At 46.3% G+C, this 19,833-nt stretch overlaps 1 protein-coding gene across 1 annotated transcript; it reads right to left on the bottom strand.

Moving 5' to 3' along the window:
- Positions 1-18,289: 18,289 nt before the first annotated feature.
- On the bottom strand, positions 18,290-18,856 carry ASCL4 (achaete-scute family bHLH transcription factor 4; the record flags this gene model as incomplete). Its single annotated transcript, XM_084288562.1, has 1 exon — positions 18,290-18,856. The coding sequence occupies one exon, from the start codon at positions 18,854-18,856 to the stop codon at positions 18,290-18,292; it is 567 nt and encodes a 188-aa protein (XP_084144688.1).
- Between the last annotated feature and the right edge of the window lie 977 nt (positions 18,857-19,833).

Here is a 19,833-nt window from a genome sequence, read left to right as displayed (position 1 = left end):
ATTGTTGGTCTCAGTCGTCTGCTGAACCGCATGTTCCTTTCAGCAGCTTCTGTATATAAATACTGCAGACTCTCTGATGTGAAATGCGAGGGAGCTCTTAAAACATTCATATAAAAAAAAAAGCATTTTGAAACAGTTTTCCTTTCCTACGATTGCAATTTTACCTACCTGTGCAGTTGAAACGAATTTCAGTTTCTTAATAAGCAGAAATCCTGTGCACCATGTAGGTGCTTTCTCAAATACATGCCTTAAGCCTCTTCTGATCATCAGCATTCATGCAGTAGCCTTTAAGAATGCAAAAAGTGATGGCAATTTTGGTTTCCTGTTGCAAAGCTACTCTTAGTTTTGGTTATATATCGTGCTATACAGAGGAGACGGGTGGTTTCCTAACCCCCTAAAAAGTGAGAGTAAAAATGTAAGACGTTGCCCAGTTCTGTTACTTGTATTTAAATTTGGATGTTGTTCTAATTAAAAGCTGCCCTTTTTCTCCAGATAGGGCTGTCCACTGGCTCTTTTTTCAACCTGCATTTAAAAAAATAAATGGGTAAGTTAGGATGGCAGGCAGTGTTACAATTCGGATGCTGGAATACAGGTGTCTGCAGAAGCACTTCTTCAACACCCAAGTGCCCATGTGTTCACCTTTGGTGAATAATTGTTAGGATTTTTTTTTTTTTTTCTTTGGTAGAAAGCCATAGGTAGGAGGTGTGAACCTACCCTACACCCCTGGAGCTGTTGCATGCCTCTGTCTAGCAGCAGGTACTTGGCCACTGCCTGCCCAGCAGGTCGATTCTGTCACCTGAAGGAGAAAGCCTGCTGGCCCTGGGGCTTGCAGGGGGTGCCTGCATTATATCTGCTTTTAGCCAGTGCAATAAAATCAGCTCTTGGATGCAGGTTTTGTCTTTTCAGTGAGGAGAGCTTGCTGCATGTATCTTGCACTGTGCTTGAGAACAAGACGGTTTGGCTTACAAATTGGACCTGCCAAAACAGAGCTGCTTCTGCCTCTAGGAAGCAGAAGGCACCTTCCTTTCTCCACTGGCAGGGCTCGCTGCGGTGACCGGTGCTGTGCAGCGAGCATGGGGGAGCACTTCCTTTCTTGCCAGGAACCTGCTGCTCGTGGTGCCCTCAAAGGCTCGTGCAGGTGCTGTTCCTGTCACTGTCAGTGCAGCATTAAGAAGCAAACAGAAAACGTACTTCGGGTTTTTGTTGTTGCAGGGTGATTCAGTCCTATAAATCCATCCCCAGCTTGCTGGGGCACCCCTGGACCCTGTGAGAGCCCCCCATGCCGGGCAGTTCCCCCCTGTAGTGCTTTAAGCAGGGGATGCTGTGCTTTATTTGCCAAAATACCCATTTGGCAAAATTTTTGGCAGCTCTGGGGTCCCAAACCATAGCCCAGCAAGGTAGGAGCTTGCACTGTTATTTGTCACGGTGTGTTTTTGTGCTGGTTGGGAACGCAGCGCCTAACCTGTGTCATGTTTATCGCTATCCTGAGTCTTTTGGGAATTTCTCCTATCTCTTGGCTCTCCCAGCTTTAAACACAGCTCCTCGCACACGCTGCTTCCTCCTCCGCTGGTGGTCCCGGGCTGGTGTCCTGGCCCAGGAGGAACAAGTGATCTCTGACACATCTCTGGCGCAGGCACCCCCGGCCTCTCCTCCGCTCTCCTTTGTTCCTCTCAAACATAAACACACTTAACTGGCCTCTTCTCCCTCCGCCCCCCAGCCTTCAAAGCAATCTCACAAAGCGATATCCCTCCCGCAGCATGTGCCAGCACGCTCCCTTGCTTGCAGAGGGAACGCTTCAATTACGCAGAGGGCCCTGCCCGCAGCTGGCATTTGCTTTGCTCTCTTGAGCCCTGTCCTAGCTTGAATGGTTTTGATCACCACCGACTCCAGTTTTCTTTTTTTTTGCTTGGAGAGGTGGCAGCGGGGGCTTTGGGGCAGAAAAGGAGCAGGAGGGCTGCAGGTCCCCAACCAGAGGCTGAAGGCATCTGTGGCAGGTGCTCTGTCCCCTGCAGGAGGGAGAGGGAGGTGGTAACCCCCTGGCATCCCCAAAACACGGAGAATTAGTTTGTGTTGCAGATGCTCCTGGGGTTTGGGGTACTATTTTTTAATAATTACTGTGATATGTAGGAGGAGTGCTGTGCAGGTCCCCCGCCGGCGCTGCTGCTGGCTGTGGTGGTGCTGAGCTCATCCCCCTCTCACCGCCTGCTCCCTCCCAAAGCCCAGAAGGCTGCTCCGGTTCACGTTGTGTATAACATCCAGAAAACAAAATAATCACTCGCCTTAATTGCAGAGATTAGGACCAGGAAAGGGAAGTGGAGCCTTCTGCCAGCATTTGATCTGGCATTTACTACCTTAGCAGAGGAAACGCGGGGACTGAGCTGCCCTCCCTCTGATACGGAGGTGTTTGAGGCAGCCCTGCGGTGAAGCCTGCTCCTAAAAGGAGGTGCCAGGTGCACCCGGGGCTTGCTGCTTCCCCCCACACCAAAGCTGAGCTACAGCCCAGCTTTGCCCAGCTCCCTTGAGCTTGGGAGCCGGGGTGGGGGTCCTGGGCTCTCCCCGCCCTGGTCTCGGTCCAAGCATAGGGTGGGAGGTCAGGCCGGGCTCCCAGAGCTGCCCTCTGAAGTCAGACCTGGGGAACCTGCTCAGGAGGGGAAGAAGGAGCAGATAGGAAGGAGGGGTGAAGAGGTGGCCGTGGGTGTGCGCCTGGTAATGCCCAAGGCCTGGTGCATTAGAGCAGCAGCTCATTATCCGAGTCAATTAAGCTGCAGGAGATAATCAAACCTGAGCACACAGGCACGGAAGAGTCACCCGTGGAGAACAGCAGGCTGCCAGCAGTTGGGAAGGTACATGCCTGAGGACTAGACAAGGGTTTCGTGACAAAACTGAAAGGGAAAGGAGGCAGATGAAAAGCAAGCAAGTGCAGTGTTAGAAATAACAGAGGAGGTTCTGGATCTCTGAATCCTTCCTTGTCTGCAGTGCATGAGGGACTGCATGAAGCCTGGACTCAGCTCTTCTATGTCAGCACCAGCATTCAAACGTGCTTCTGCCCCAAACTGTTGCTCATCACTTTCTTTGGTGTCACACAGGCTCTGCTGCTTACAGGGAAGGCCGTGGCACCACTGACTGCCAGCCCTGAGGAACCGCTCTGCAGCTTCCAACTCCTGCAGCTTTCCAGGAAACCCCGCTTCAATGCCACGAGCCACAGCAGAGGTCTCTGGAAACCTGTAGGCAGCTGCATCCCCATGGGGAAGCAACCGGCAGCCCTTGGGGTTATAGTGTTGGGTCTCAGGGTGCCAGCACTGCGCTGCAATTCCCATTCAGTCCCCAGGCAGCAGGCTCCCTGCCGTGCTGCCAAAAATAGCTACAGCCCGTAACTCCTCGTTACCTTTTTTACAGTTCCAGGCAGAAGGAAAGGTGGGTCTCCCGTCTGGAATAATGCCTGGCCGATAAATCACTCCGTTAGCCAGCGCCTGGCTTTCAAGAACTGTAACCTGTTTGCACTTTTAATCTCAAAAAAAAAAAAAAAAAAAGAGAGAAAGAAAAGAAAAAAGAAAGCTGGTTGTTTTATTTTTGACTAACGCTTATTATTGTTGGGCTATAAATCTGTGGCATTCACAGACAAGTTATCAAGCTTTAAAATCATAGATAGACCGATCAGTTCCTCCACTGTTTCCCTGCCAAATCCTTAACCACTTCTTGGACGAGGAAGAAAAAAGCATCGCTGTAAATTATTCCTTCCCCAGAGGGTATTTATATTGTAGCTGTCGCCAAAGGGATTTTCTCCATTCACCTATCACAGGAGGACTTTTTTTTTTTCTTTTCTTTTCTCCAGGCAGAAAGAGAAAGGGCTGTGATGAGTGCTTTCTTCCCCATTTTGGCTGTGTTTTGAGCCTAGCCCATACAGGATTTTGTCATTCCCCTTCCCACCATATGCCTGTGCATGTCTGCAGTGAGGGACTGAACCCTGTAGCGGAGGGGAAGCCTCTTTGCCCAGCCAGAGGCCGTGACCCTGCGCTGTGCTGGCAGGAGGGCACCTTTGGGTGCAGTGGGCATCCCGTGGCACAGAAGCAGCCCTGTGGGGCCCATTGGGCAGCCAGCTGGTTAGCAGGAGGGATATCCCTGCTCACAGGCATTTGGGGTGATGGGGGCTGCTCCGGAGACGGGTTGTCCCTCCTGTCCCTGCCTCAGACCCAGGGCCTCTGAAAGGCCTCCAAAACCATCCTATTTCAGAAAACACACAGGCTCCTGGCTGCCCTTCCTGCCAAGCCCTGCAAGCTCTTCCATTAATGGTCAGTGGATGAGGCAAAAGTTTTATCTTGATTGAGAAACATGAAGCCTTGTTTGTGAGACAAATACTCATTTCCTTGTCTCCTGGGCAGGAATTCAAACTATTTGATTATTATCAATAGCAGGCAAGAGCATCGTTGCTGTCTTCTTCCCTCCCTGTTCCTCTGGCAGAAAGTGAATCCTCCATCACAGACCAACTCCTGGAGAGGAAAGTTTGGCATAAGGATGAGGCATTTGGGGGCATCTTCAGAGAGCAGCTTTCAGTATTGAGCCACTGGAGACTTGTCCTACTGGTGTCAAGTAATTTCATTTTCTTATGTCTTGGTGCTCTATCTGGTCTTTTATTAGTCTTTATGATTTAAATACTAAGCTCTGAATCAGGGACCATGCCTTGCAGGCATGCAACAGCCCTGAGTGTCTATCTCTTCTTGGTCTTCTGGCACCACTGGAGGGATGGGTTCACTCCTATTGTGATCTAAGCTGAGAGCACAAAAGATTATAAACTGTCCAGTTTCAAGTAGTCGCTCCAGATTTTGAAGTTTTTGATAGTGCCCTGGCTACAAAGCAGAGCCCCTGAGCCAGATTCTTACCTTCGGTTCAGTGCAAGAAAGGTTCCTAAACTCTTCCATGCTTCGAGGGTACAGGACCTAGTGTGAAGTGCTAAATGTTCCTCCTCATTTTTGCCATGTGAATGCATTCATGTGCTAAGGGACAGAAGCTGAGGGAGCATCAGGCTGCTCATGGGGGTGTTTGGGTTCCCATTGTCTCCACCACAAAGAGGATGAAAACACAACCTTTCCTCCCTGGCATAAAAAAAACTCACTGAGTAGCTCTAGCTAGGTGCAGCCTTGATTTCTCTTTGCAAAATAAGATGATAGCACATCTGGAGATGCACACATAGAACAAGAGCAGGCTGAAGGTATCAGAGGAATGTGGCATGGATGAAAAGTGCCAGGAGGGCAGCCTGGGAGATGAAAACTGCCCCCTGTGACCTGTGGCAAGCCCCCTGAAATGCCCAGGAGATGACAAAACTGCTGGGGAAAGTCACCATCACTCAAAGAAATGCTCTGCTGAGCATTCAGGCTGTGCTGCTGCCCCCCCCCCCCCCCTCCCCCCCCCCCCGGTGAACTAGAGAGTCATCTTGAGTCGCTAATACTGAAACTGCTCTTCTGTCCTGCTCTGTTGCTGGTGTGCTGTGGAAAAGTAAATCCAGATAGACTCATAACTGAGTTAGTCCTATTATTAATGCCAACTGCAGAGTCAGGGAAGTCTTCTAGGGATCTCTCCCACCACGCTTCCACAGGCCTGCCTCAGCACAGGCCAGCATTGCTTGGAGCAGGAGATTCGGGAAATGGGGTTGGGACAATCCTGGAGGATTTGAGACCTTCTTTAGCTAGATCCTGGACACAGTCTGGGTGTGAAACAAGTTAACATAGCTTCTGGACATCCTCAGTTGTCCAGCAAAGGTTCTTGGAGTACTTGTCCTGAATGCTCCTGTGCTCAGGGCAGTCATAAGCAGGGAGGCATGCACCAGGGGCCTACACCAGCTCCTGGCTACACTCCCAGTGAAGGCAATTTTCCAGGGCAAGCTGGGGTGGGTTTTCTTCGGCAGATCATTTTGATGATGAAGCCTATTTGCCTCAGCTAGACTTCCCATTCAATTCATCAGGTTGCTTTGTCTGGAGGGTTAGGAAGAAGATTGCAGTGAGCAGAGGGACAGCTCTTGGCTGACTTTTTAGCAGGAAGCATTTCAGCAGCACATTTCATCACAAGGGGCTTTGCTTCTGTGTATTTCATGGAAGACTGCAAAAAATCCTGAGATCAAACCAAGCTATTGAATGTCTCAGGCCATGAAAAGGTGAGGAGACCTCAGGCTGTCCCCAGCTTGCACCTAATGGCTGACCCAGCATGCAGACCGATCCTCAGAGGTGCTGTGGTGGGGCTCCTCGTGCTGGTACCTCCTTCACTCTGCCCTGGTCACCCCTCATACGGCCACTTTCCTCCCTGGTCTCTGCAGCCCAGGGTATGAAAGGCTGGATTTGGCTTGTTTCATGTTCAGCTCCGTGTTTCACAACACTGGCTTTTCAACAGGCCCACCTCCCCCCTCCCCGCCTGTGGTGACTCATCCCAGGAATTTTAATCTCCGTGGTCTGTCTGTAGTTGTAAAATATAATACCAACGAAGTTGGGCTTATTTATCCCGAAGCCATGAAACTGTTGTCAGAAGAAATTGATACGCACTACTGAGGGGAGAAAAAGGGCTGCTGCTGGGGAGGATTTGACTCGAACGTGGCTTTGAATTCTCAGCACTTCAAATGGAAATTTCCCTTTTTGAAGTGGATCCATTTTCATCTCCATTCCTTTCTTTTCTTTTAAACTACAGGAGTGAGGACTTGGAGGGCTTATTTGCAGGAGGATTAGCTCCTGCTGTGGCTCTAGTCTGCAAGAAGTTTCCATCACCATGCCACAGGTGCCCAGACGCCTCGCCTCCCACAGAAGCTCTGGAGAAATGGCTTGGTGTGAAGATCCTCCTGCCAGGTGGAGCTGATCTGCTTGGCTTTAGATGGTCAATGCAGCAGGCCTTTCCCTGAAGCCATGGCTCTGGAGGACCTGGGGACATGGTGGCAGAGACGCTGGCCTCATGTGAGGATGGTCTGAGCACTGCCTCCCTGGCATTCCTCCTGGGGAGCAGCCTTTAATCCCTCACCCATGGTATTGCTGAGACCCACCACCGTCCCACAGTGGGCATTCCCCTGAGGGAACCACAGAGCTGTATGTGACCCCAGCACACATCTGAGCTGCTCACTGTGACAAATACTGCCATGGTTTCTTCTGGAAGTGTGTCACTGCACTTCCCCCAGCAGTCCGGCTTGGGACACACCTCAGCTCCTGTCTTCCTAAGCCAGGAGCCAGCATCTCACCAGCCACAGGCCCAGAGGGAATTGAGGTGCACTGTGTCTCTTGTGGTAAGGAAGAAGGACAAGTCCTTTACAAAGTAGAGAGGTCTGCACTTCTGCTTTCTCTGTGGGCTGAGGGAGCAGCTGAACTACTGAGCACATCAGTGCTGGTTTTCCATTAGTTGTGTTGCTGGGAAGTTCACAGTGGGTGTTGCTGCAAGGCACTGTCAAGGGAGTTCCTTTGATGGAGGTTTCTCCATGACTATGAAAGGAAGAAAAAATCATACTCCAAGCAGTGAGAGGTAGTGTGGCTCTCACCACCACTGTCTCCATGCACAGCATTTTAGAGACACCACCCAATGCCTCTTAAACCCAATGCATAGACCTTCACCAACGCAAGCAGGAGATGGATCAGGCTCCTTTCTATCCCTTAGATATATTAATTTCTGTACCACCATCCTGATGTCTTTTAAAGCTGGGCTCACCCAGCAGCTGCTGGATTACCATCTCGTGGACCTGTTCCAGCCATTGAGCTAAGCACATCCCCCTGCGCCTTCAGCACCTGACCAGCTCTGGACATGGAGGATTTGCCCACGTAAACACCAAGCATATCCTAGGCACTCCAGATCAAATCACAGGGTCTTCCCATTCCTTCAAAGACATCTGAGGCCTAATGTCTAAAAGAAGCAGATCAAACATGTAAATTTGAACTGAGATTAATTACGCATTTGCAACTTCAGGAGAAAAAAAAAAAAAAAAAAAGCCATTTATGTTTGTCTGCATTAACTATGCCTGTGGGGGTGTTCCTTTGTCTTTGTACGTGATGATACCCCATGAGAGATTAGGTCTAGTTCCACCAGATCTCTTGAAAAGCCTTAAAGGCTTCAGGAAACTCTGCGAATACGTTTCAGCAGGAGGTAGACGAGGAGAAGGGAAGTGTCGGCATTGCTTCCTCAGAGCACTGGAGAAGCCTTTGTTGAGTGGCTTGAGGCTAGTTCTCAGCTCCTGGATTTCAAACAGATATAATTATCACTTGGATAAGGTTCAGGACTTGGAGGGAGCTGCCAAATCTTTCATGAAGTGATGAGTTTGTCCCACTGGATCTGGGATAAAAAACAAGAAAGAAAGGAGGAAAATGATTTAACCGTATAGGTGTTGTCTTACATACATAATGTGCCAAGTAGAGTATACTCTTAGTGCTGTCCTGTAGCCTGTCTTATACACATTTTCTCTTTGGAGCATCTGCGTAGTAATTTTATTTATTTTTTTATTTATTATCTCTCTGAAACCAAGAGGTACTGGAATTGTCTCTATAAAATCTATTGTCCAAATATCTCTATCCTAAGTATTCTTAGAAAAAAATAAAGTATCTGATCTTCCAGGGTTCCCACTGATTCTCCAAAGCTTTTGAATTTATTTTTTTTTTACCCAGCCCTGGAACTGCCTTTCCTTAAACATTCCTGAGTAAATTCTAAGTCCAATGGATTTCCATTCATACTTTTCATGGTGTCTGCATGGCTTAAAACTTCAGATCTGCCTAAGCTGCAAGTTGCTTTTGTAATCTTTGCAATGAAGGCACTGTCAATATTTGAGCTTGTGGCCTTTGCTCTCAGTATTAAAAATCAGGGCTGACTGAAAAGAGTGGAATGTTTTAGGAAAATAAATAAATAAATAAGTAAAATAAAAGCTGCCTCTGTTTTGCAGACGTGATTTAATGTATGTCCATTTTTACGGTATTTTAACTTATATCCTTTTGAACTGAAAAACACCATTAGAATTATTCCAGAACATTTCCTTATCTGTAAAATTTGACTTTAGATATAAAATAAAATATATCATACTGGTAATTCATGGACATAGGTTGCTGATGCCGTTGTCACACCCAACTGGCACTTCATACCAGATGCTAACACCAGATGCCCGTCTGCCCTGCTCCATGCTCCAAGCCCCCATTCCCCAGTGCTTGGAGCCCACTGTAGGAGGTTCTTGGTGGCATTTGTTGCATGCACTTCTGTGCCTACACTTGTACCTAACCTGCTGCTTTAACTCTTGTAATTAAGAACCACAAAGAAAACTCACCAGTGACCTTCCTAGATGTGTTCTTAACACATTTTAGCCAACGGAAATCTGGCCAAAGACCCCACTTTAGGCTTCTTTCTTGGAGACAACACCCTGAAACCATGAAAGCACTCTTAGTGCCCCCTTTTTGGCAGTCTGAACTCAGGCCTACATGGATGAACCCTTGGGCTCCTTTCACAATATCTTTTACCAGACGTCTCCCTTAACTCTGCCTAAACTCTTTTCCAGCCATTCTTGTCCAGCTGCTGTCCAAAAATGCCTGCTCTGCACAATGCCAATGCTGACCGTCTTGCTCTCACCTAATCTGCCCTCTGCACAGCCATCTCCTGCCCAGTCACAGTTCCTGATACCCTTCACTCCACATATGCTGTGATTTTATTAGCTTTGCAGTGGTTATCAGATGATGGAATGACCTAAATTGTGACTTTTTACACTGAAGTTGCAAATGCAAAATGCATTCCTTAAGAGAATGACCTCAAAACACAACTTTTTTTCCAATTACAAAGCTCTGAAAATGCTGACTGTTCCTACTACAGAGTAACTCAACCATTGCACTGTGATTGCGTTGTCGTTCTTTTTCTTGTCCCTTCCACGTGAGCTCCTACAGCACATGTAGATACAACTTGGCGCCCTCCTGAAACTAACTTTAGTAAAAATTGAGCCAGCTGGTAACTGAATGAGCTTCTCAGACAGGGGACTATAAACAACATTTAATAACCTTATGCTTTATGGGCTCGTTAATGTCAATGGAGCTTTTGAAGCTTTCATAGCACTGAAAAATGCAAAGCAACAGAGCATGCAGCACATAAACAGAGGCGAATGCCCCGCATTTGTGCTGCACGTGTCGTGGTGACATGCGGCACGGCCCAGCTTTGATGTGTCCGGCAGGCCCCTTGGGATATGCCACCACCGCTTCCACGGGGCATCAGCATCCCTGAGAAGTGGGAGTACAGCCTGGGTGATGCTCACGGGCAGGCTTATCTGTGAGCTCAGGATCTGCTGCTGTTCCCAGCACAGCTTCAAGAAACGGGCCACGCTGTTGCTAAAACGGAGGAGAAACCCAGTGCTGAAGTAACCTGGGTTTATTACTTGATTCCCAAGCCTGCTGATGGTGGGCTGAGCGCTGTCATCACCCCCTGCTCCCCAGCCAGAGCACAGCCTGTTCGCAGCAGCTCAGCGCTTTGATAAGGAATACGCTCGGAGGTGCTTGGCAAAGACTGACAAGGAAAGATGAATGAGGGGTGATGGTAGGCAGATAACTGTGGTGTGGCTGGGGTACAGGCAGACAGATATGCACTGTCATGCAAATGCTGTGGTCTCAGCCTTTTTTTTTTTCTGCACGATAACTAGTGGTAAAATCATAATGCTGCTTCTTTTTTGATAGTTTTATTTATTTATTTATTTATTTATAATTTTGCTTATTAAATAGCTTCCTGCCCATCTCCAGCCCAGCTGCTGCAAGGCACATCCATCTTCCCCAAGATCAGCACATAGCATGGTCAGCAGAGAGGTGTAAGGAAGGAGGGATGCTAAGGTCAGGCTGCTGTATGAGAAGGATACTGATTACACAGCCAGGCCATGGCCCTATACCCTTGCCCCTCTAGCAATAGCCAGAGCTACAGGGGCGAACAAGACAAAGAGAGGAAAAGAGAACTACAGAGACTGATGGACAGTAGCAATATGTAAATAAACTTCTGACTCCTGGCATGCAGGACAGAGAAGGAGGAGGAGGGAGGAAGAGTGGTGCTCTTGGAGAAACTCCTCATTTAAGAGAGAAACCTCCAGTGCTTGGACTCTCCGCATGCTCCATGCTCCTCATCATGGTGCTGGGCTCCTCCTAGCCTCTCTGCTATTATGTGTTCCTCCTCCAGGATGAAGAACCAGTGTCTGGTTCAGTCTCAGCCTGCCCCACCTCTCATTTCTGGCTCATGACAGAGACCACAGATGCAGCAGGTCATGGCCACATTTGTGAGGGGTTCCCCATAGTGGCCACAGCCTCTTTGCTGTGTCCTCTCTGAACTCAGGGCACCCTGAGCCACGGGAATGAGGAAAGCACATTAAATGGTAGAAAACACCCACATTGGCTGGTGGGGTGTCAGGCCCTCTCTCCAGCCCTGCCTATGCTTCCCTTTATGTCCTGGTCGAGGAGGGTGACTGCTTTGCTTGCTCTTATTAGCATTTCTGCTATGCAAGATCTCACAGCTCTTTTTCATCTCCACAGGGTTGGCCTGCAAATGTGTTATATGTTATCACGTTATCTTCAAATCTTTTTTTTTTTTTTTTTTTTTTTTCTCACAAGTTAATCCTCCCCAAAGGTGTCATATCTAATTTGCTCTTATTTCCCTGGTTTCAGCCATGCAGTTAATTTGATATCACACAGTGTGCCACACTTCAAAACCACTTTCTCTTCTCCACCTCATCCTTCCTCCTTCTCCGGTGTGAAAACACCACAGCACACACGCCTGTGTTTGTACATCCACCTTATTTTATTCATACATTACACAGTTTATTATCAGTTTCATTCATTAAGCATCAGTGAGCTTTAATGCCACTGGGTGTGGGGATGTATAGATCACCTCCATACAAGTTCCCCTGGGACAAGACCTCTGCAGCTTAGTCTGGGACTTCTTCAGTGCTTCTTAAATTTAAAGAACTACATCTAGAGAGTGGCATAATATATCATAATGCTGGCAGTAAAGCAAATACAGAAAAAGACCAAAAAATCCATTTATTAAATTTTCAATCTGTCAGCCTCTCATGGTTCACTCATTCAGTTTCCTCTTCTTGAATCCAAACCCCTCTCAAAGTACTTATATTTTCATCCCTTGTCCCCAGCAGACTGGACAAAAGGCAGCATGTTCTACTAGTGCAAAGCACGTTTGCCTGCTGATGCCCGTGGGCTGACTGGCCATCAAGCAGGCCAAACTGAAAAGAGAATTTGATCTAGTGGCAATTTCAGAGACATGATGGGACAGCTGACGTGGCTGGAATGTGGTCGTGGATGGGTATGTCCCGCCCAGGAAATCCACAGTCTTAGTGGTACTGGCCCTTTCAGCCATATCTGAAGACAGTGGCGGTAATGAACCAGGTCTTCAACCACCCAGCTTCATAGATGAATGTATCGACCTTGACAAATCTCCTTGGTTTACACAAATACACCAAGTTATGACTGGAGGTGGCCAAAGAGTGGGTGCACTGCCTGTTCTTTGTGTTGCCCCAGGAGCTGTTGGGTGGCATGGAAATCTGACCCAGCATCGAGCACCACAGCTCATCAGCCAGAGCCATAAGCCCTCAGCTGGGCTCCCCGCCTCTGCCCACACCCTTATTTTGTCAAGAATTGGAGAAATACGATTTGTGTTTTGAGACTTTCTTTTCATGGGGGTTTGTTGAAAAACAGGCAGGGGCTCAGAAGCTTTAGGGGATGGGAGCTCTCACACACAGTGTGTTGTCTAAGCTTTGTTTCCACTGGAAATCAGACTAAAACAAAACAAAGCAAAACAAAACAAAAGACACACACACACACCAAAAAAACTTTTTATTTTGCTTTGTCTGAGATTTGCAAGGTGTGGGACTGTGAGCATGCATGTGGCTCCTGGTCTCCCCAAGAAAACTCAGTAGTAGGACTCTGTTCCAGGGCTGGGCTGTGGGTACCCCAACATTTCCAGCTTGTATGCATGCAGCTACTGTGTTTCTTAGGAAGGAACGGTTCTTTTGTAAGCTATGACAAATAAAAGGAAGCCAATTAAACTAACCTTTTCTTGTGCTTGTCCTTTGAAGTGCATCCAATAAACCCAGCCTGTGCATGTACCTGCACTATCTGTTCCTGAGTTGGGTTTTAGCTGTTATTCACTTCATTTTTCAGCTCGTTTTGTAAACTAGGGAAAGGTTTTCTCTTCCGAGGCTGAACCTCACTGCCAGGCTGGAGCTCTGAGCCTCTGCCCTCACCTCAGCCCAGGCATGGTGGAGGCAAGGCTCTGCAGCCTTCACGTGCTCACATGTAGCTGCTATGGTGCTGGGCCTACCCTGAGAGCATGCTGCATGCTCAGGCCTTGGAGGGACGAGTTCTGGCAACTACAGTGATAACCAAGCATAGCTGGGCCACCAGGTGACTCTCACACAGGGCTTTATCCAGAAAGAACAGCTCCCTTGAGCCCAGTGAGAGGTGTAATGCCATAAAGGCCTAGTGGGAAGACTGCAGCGGAGCAGAGTGCTGTGGCACTGCAAACAGGGACTCGTGTCTCCCCAGGCCCGCCTTTCGACTTGACTTTCAACACGAGATACGACAGGGCAAGGCTACTCAACTGGGGATGCTAAAACACAGCCTGTTAAATCCCACCCACAGACAATGGTAGGTCAGAAAAATAGGAATATTCTGACAGGAATAACCACGAAACGTGGATATGAGTGGGTAGGGGAAGGACACTGGTGACTAAACAAGGTGGCCCTTTCACTCCTGAAAAGCACCACCAGCCTCTCGTGCAGAGCATCAAATAACCATCTTGTTCCCTGTTGACTTTCCAGGGTCTTGGCTCAGGGTAGCTGCCCTCACTCCCTGGAAAGAAGCATATTTTCAGTTCAGTCAAAAGAATGCTAGTTGTAACATTTTCAGCCAGCTCTGGAGCATCTTCTGAGCACTGCCATCTTGCCAAACTGCTGTAAATTGCAAACTAATGCTTTTGGCAGTCTGCACTCATTTCACCAGCATCCTAAACTGACCCTGTCTGTATTTGATCCTCCATTGACTGCATGGAGATCCATTGAGGTCCATCCAACTTTGCTGCTCCCCATTTATCTGGAACAAATTTCTCTCTTACTTTGCAGCTGCTTACCTGCATGCTGAGGGTTACTACTGACGAGGTACGGGCTGAGGCTATATGAGCTTAGACTCTGTTTTGCAGAGACTGACTTGAAACCTTTTGCATCCATAGGGATTGACCTGAGCCAACCTCAGCAGGGCTCTCCTGTTGGTAGCACTTGAAATGTTGCAGATTTTTTATTTTTATTTTTTTTTTTGCCTACTTCCAAGTGTGCTGGTGGCGAATGTTTTCAAAGATTCTTTATTTTTCTGTGGCTGTTCCCTGTTCATTTATTCCAGTGGGATAAATTGACCCTGATTGCTTTACTGTCTGAACATGAGTTCTCTGCAGTGCCTTCTGGTTTTCTTTGGCCACGTTATTGACACTGAGTAATATAACATGAAAGGAGTGCAGACAGGCTTTTACAAAGAAATCAGCTAAATAGCTATTAGAGGATTAAAAGCAATCCCATGGCCAGGATTACACATCTTTAAAATGCTGATAGTATCAAGGAGCAAATGGATTTGTAATTTAATGGCAGAAGAGGGAAGATGACAGATGCGTGGGTTTTTTCACATTTGATAGAAAGATTAAAGTGTCTGAATTTTGTGTGCAGGAGTTTGATAAAGCTGCAGCATGGTTGCCTAGGGATATCAGTGTTCACCTCTCTTGTAAATAGTGACTGCACCACATGGAGAGAACTCTTCTGGTCACCATTTTTATTAAAACTTTAACTCTCAGGGTGACAAGTTGGATCATTGTCTGCTTTCAAAGTCTCATAATGATACACTTCAGAAGCTTTGAAGAAAACCTTTGTCTAGACAGAAACAGCTTAAGAAGCTTTTGAAATGTAGCATTCACTTGAAATCTTTGTTGACACACGTAGGAAGCGCTGATCCATATTTGGGAAATCTTTACCCGTCTTCTACTTCCCTGTGCTAGAGGTGTGCAACAGGTTTGCATGCTAGCAGAAACTCAAGAAAGGAAATATACAATCTCCCTAGGAGCGGTTCAACTGTTCACAGATTTTTTTGCACAGAAAGAATTTCATTTTCACCCAGAAACTCATTTTCCTTTAAAATGAAATTAAGCTGCCTGTGATATTCTAGTTTTTGCAGCTTCATTATTGAGGCTGGGTCAGGAGGTGCTTTAAGGATGTCTCCAGAGCTGTTAAAGAGTGAAATGCGAATTCTGCAATGTGTATATAAACGCCTTCTTATTGATATATTGACTTTTTAATCAGTCTCCTTGACTTGAGGCCCAGGGGTCTTTCTCAAAACATGGTTTCACAATATCCAGGCTTGGTTCTGACTGTAGAATATTAAGGATATGCAAGAAATAAACCAGTCCCATCTAGACATGCAGCAGATCAGCCTGCACCGCACATGGGAAGGGTCATCCTACAACAGCGATGGTCAAGCACAGGCCCAGAGTGGAGATGCTCCCCCCTTGGTTAGAGTCCCCTTGAGGCACATCCCATGTGAGATGAAGCTAAAGGGGGCAGAGCCATGGCTCAGTCTGCTTCTCTGTCCATCTGGACTAGCTGATCACTGAGAAGGCAGCAAGCCCTACCCTCCCTCTGGGCTTTGGAAACACAGGATTATGGCTCTTGGATATGTCAACGCAGAGGTCAAACCTCTGTGATAAGCATCTGACCTAAAAATGTATTTGGAGAGTTATCTGATGCTTCCTGCCTGGAAAGTAACAGGCATTCTGGTTGTTTTTATTTGTACTGGTTTAGTTTGATCTGGTTACTTACTGTCATTATACATATGTATGTTAACTGCTTTTCATCTTCAAAGTGCTTTACAAACAGCTATGTGTTTCACAGAATTTGACTCAGGTACTCTGAGGAAGCATGTATTTTTTCACAGATAACAGAGATTTAATCTCTGTGTAGATGGAGAAATGCAATCCAGACTTGCTGATAGAGTTACCACTAGTTACCATATTTCCAGAAATCTCAAAACTGAGTCACAGAGAGAGTTTGAATCTCTTCCCAGAGGCCAAAAAGGAAAGAAGAAAAGACATAAAAATAGTAGAACCCTGTCAGACATTCCTACCACTACCTTGCACTTCTCCCCTTTCTTGGATAACAAATATGAACGCTTATGCACCCCAAAATTAGTGCTTCATCTCTAGATCCTTAGCGAGAACTGTCCAGGTAACTGTGCTTAAACTCTCTGGGTCTGGGAAACAGACCTGCAGAAGTAACAGCTCTTACAAAAAACAGAATAGTCTTTAGAAAAAGAATAAAGGACAAAGGTTGTGACTGCCACTGACATTTTTTACAGTGCCTCTTCAGTATGGTCAGGCTGAGTGAATGATCTGAGCCACTTGCTCTCTTAGGCTCTTTCCTTTTCTGAATTGTGCGTGGTTTGCCTAAGCGTCTGTGTTTCAGAATTATTGGCTGTGAATTAAGAAAAAATAATTGGGATCAGAGCTCTAGCAATAGCTAGACGCAAGTCACTCCACCGCAAGTACATGAAAGCAGGCACTCAACGGCTAAAAGCGTGCAAATATTCATAGCAGTATTCTAGAAATCAGCACGTTATTTTTATACCTAATAATTTTGATCAGATGCCAACAGCACAAGCCACCTCCCTATCTAGGTTTAAAAATCTAGGTTAAAAAAATTCGTTTCATAGCTAGTGCTTTATCTGCACTTCCTATCCATTTTCTTTATTCTTTGCTGAACATTCAGGGTTCCTGCAAGCAGTGATGTCCCATTCATTACCCACTGAAAGTGAAAACAAACAAACAGAACAGACAAACAAACAAACACCACCAAGCCACAGCCAGGATATATTCCTTTTTTTTTCCTTTTTTTTTTTTTTTATTTAAATGAAATTTATGGACACATTTGAGGTATTTAATCAGTATGTGTTCTCACTTACACACAAGTATTTTTTCAGGTGGTCAGTCGGCATATGTGAAGGAAAGACAAAAAGATACAAAACCATTTCACCAACATGAGGCCAAAAAAGAGCAGACGTTTGACAAGTTTGTGCAAAATGTATGAGTAAGAAGGAGCTTACCCCAAATTCAGAATCAGATTTAAGCACATAGGTAAATATTAATTAAATCTGGCCTTAGAAAAACAAAGATTTTTTGAGGAATTTGGAGAAAAGTTCTCATTTTAAGTAGACATTGTCCAAATTATAGGTATTTCATATATTTTGAGACATCAGTTTGAAAAGGTGTATTCTTTGAAAAAGTAATGCAACATTCTGATCAAAAGGAGAAATGCCTACATTTTCATGCAGATATAAACTGATATTTTTAATGTTACCCTTTCTGTACATTAATTTAATGTACATTTCTGTACCTTTCAGGACTTAACCACCACAGGAACACATTTCTAAGCATATAATCTCTGACCTGCCAAGAAGACACAATCAGGACTAGTTTGTGTACAACTCAGTTTTCAGAAAATAAAGAAACAGGCTGGCAACATTTTTCTGTATCACGAAGGGAGCTTTGCTTTTATAGGTGCAATTTTACAAATCTCTGTCTACCACTTTAAGAATGGATTTGAGTGAAAGGGTCAGACTTTCTTTGCCCAAAATTTATCCTTTGGACAATCACCAAATAGAGTCCAAAGCATGAGTTGCTTCTTTCACTTTAGATGAAGCCGTAAAAGAAATTAATTCACAAATGTAGGCTTATTTATTAAAAAAAATACTGTCTTTTCAGAAGTAGCGGTATTTTTGTGGGTTTTCTAAGAAAAATGTTGGGAAAGACATGTCATCTAGATCTTACCTTTCCCATTCCAAATGTTTGTAATCCGGTATGTCTCAGGCTAGCAATCAGGAAAAACAGACAATAAAACTTAAAGGAGGAAGCGGGATAAAGCGGAGGGGAGTTTCCTGAAATGGATTTATCTGGTTTTGCTGTCTCCTCGAGTGAAAGGCAAAAGAAAACAGACAAACAGAATGAAAGCTGAATGAAAAGTAGAAGGCAAAAGTTGCTTTGGTTTTAACAAGCCAAAGTTTAGTAGCACAGCTGAAACAACCTAAGCAATATCTATTTGCTTAAGAATCATCTTTAAGTTTTGTGCAGACCACATTTAAAATCCTTCAACAGATTGAAAATACCTTTTTTTTTTTTTTTTTTTTCCTAGCTGTTCTCCCTTTTCCTGGTACTCGTTTTAATCTGTAGAAAAATCCCTGGGGTTTTAGTTTTGGTTTGCAGCCGATCTTGAAAGCTTCTGTCTCCAGGGGGCCATTTCCTAGCTGCCCGCCTCCTCAAATTCACTGTAGGGGGATGAAGCTGAGGAGGTTTTAGACTCCCCATCGCTGTTGCACTCCCGCAGGGGACCAGGACTGGGACCATCCGGGAGCTCCTTGGCGGAGAGCGTTTCCTTACTGTTAGACCCCAGGGGATGGCAGTCCAGCAAGCTCTGCAGGTGCTTGATGTAGCTGATTGCAGCTCGCAGGGTCTCCACTTTGCTGAGGCGCTTGTCAGCAAATTCTTTGGGCAGGTGCTCCCTCAGGCGCGTGTAGCCCTCGTTCACGCAGCGCACCCGCTGCCTCTCCCTCTCGTTCCTCTTTCGAATGAAGGCAGGCTCAAAGGAATAGTCATAGACGCCCACGTAGCCAGGGAACGGGATGTAGGGGATGCGACCTGCGTGCCCGCCGTAGGCTTGCTCCCAGTAAGATGGGTCCAGGTGGAAGGGAACCCCGAAGGGCTCTCTCAGGGGGACCCCGTGGGGATGCACGTGGCTGCTAGCCAGGGACATAGCTCCCGAAAATGCAATCCTGTTCAACAGTCCATCACCATTTTTACCGCTGTCCATGCTCCGTCCTTTCTCACCAGCGCAAGGTCGGCTCCTGAATTTGGCTTCCAAATCTCGGATCAATCCAAACGAGGAGGAAACATTTGTACAGGTACTCTGCCCCGCAGGCTGCAGATTCCTCCTGCGGTGTGTAAAAACTCAGATCTCAAAGCACCGCGAACATCTCATGAGGTCCACTCCGTGCTTGGCGATCAGCTCTAAGGCTTGATGTTTTTATAGATGCAGGATGCCAGCTAATTTACAGACAGGTATTGAGGACCATCACTCCACACTTTAAACCCTTCTTTTCCTCTGATCTTCATATTTCAAAAGATAATAAGAGGGTTCCTGTGTATTCCTTTTCTCCCTGCTTGAAATTATGACCATAGGAGTTAACGCCAAACATAAATAATCTTCCAGGCTCTAAACACTTCTCATGTATTGTAATCCACAATACCGTTTGATATAATTGTCTCCAAAAGCTGGGTAATTTGCAAAGTTTACAGGGATCTTCAAAGTTTTGGCAGAACTCCTCCCTTTCAGGAACCAAGGATCTTCTGTCATCTGAAAACTACCCAAAGGCTTTTCACAATGAAATCCAAAAGACAACTGCAAGCTTTGTTGTTTCGGCTGCTCTGGTCTAACTGAAACAGCTCACGAGCAGTTTGCAAAACTTATACGGCACGTCTCTAGCTTTCTGGAGAAGCTGAGAGGTCTTCAAAGGAAAGAGTGCTCTCTTGTGGTTGCAAGTCATGTCAGATCAAGAATGCTTATGTGCAAGCACAAGAGGAAAACTGCTTTCTTCACCCGAACAGAGGCCTTATTAAGAAGTACGAGTTCCACAAATTGAACACGAGCATTTTCAAAAAATATGCAACGTTGTGCCTGTCTCTACTCATTGCAGAGCTGTTCTGGTCAGCACCATAAGCACCTGCCTCAGGTAGTCAAATATAGAGATTATGGCCTGGTTGGCTGCTCCAGTGTAGCCGTTCCTAGAT

Source organism: Netta rufina (genome assembly GCF_964035555.1).
Source record: "Netta rufina genome assembly, chromosome: 1".
Classification (NCBI taxonomy): Eukaryota; Metazoa; Chordata; class Aves; order Anseriformes; family Anatidae; genus Netta; species Netta rufina.
Note: the sequence above shows the minus strand (reverse complement) of the source record. Positions and strands in the feature narration are given on the sequence as shown.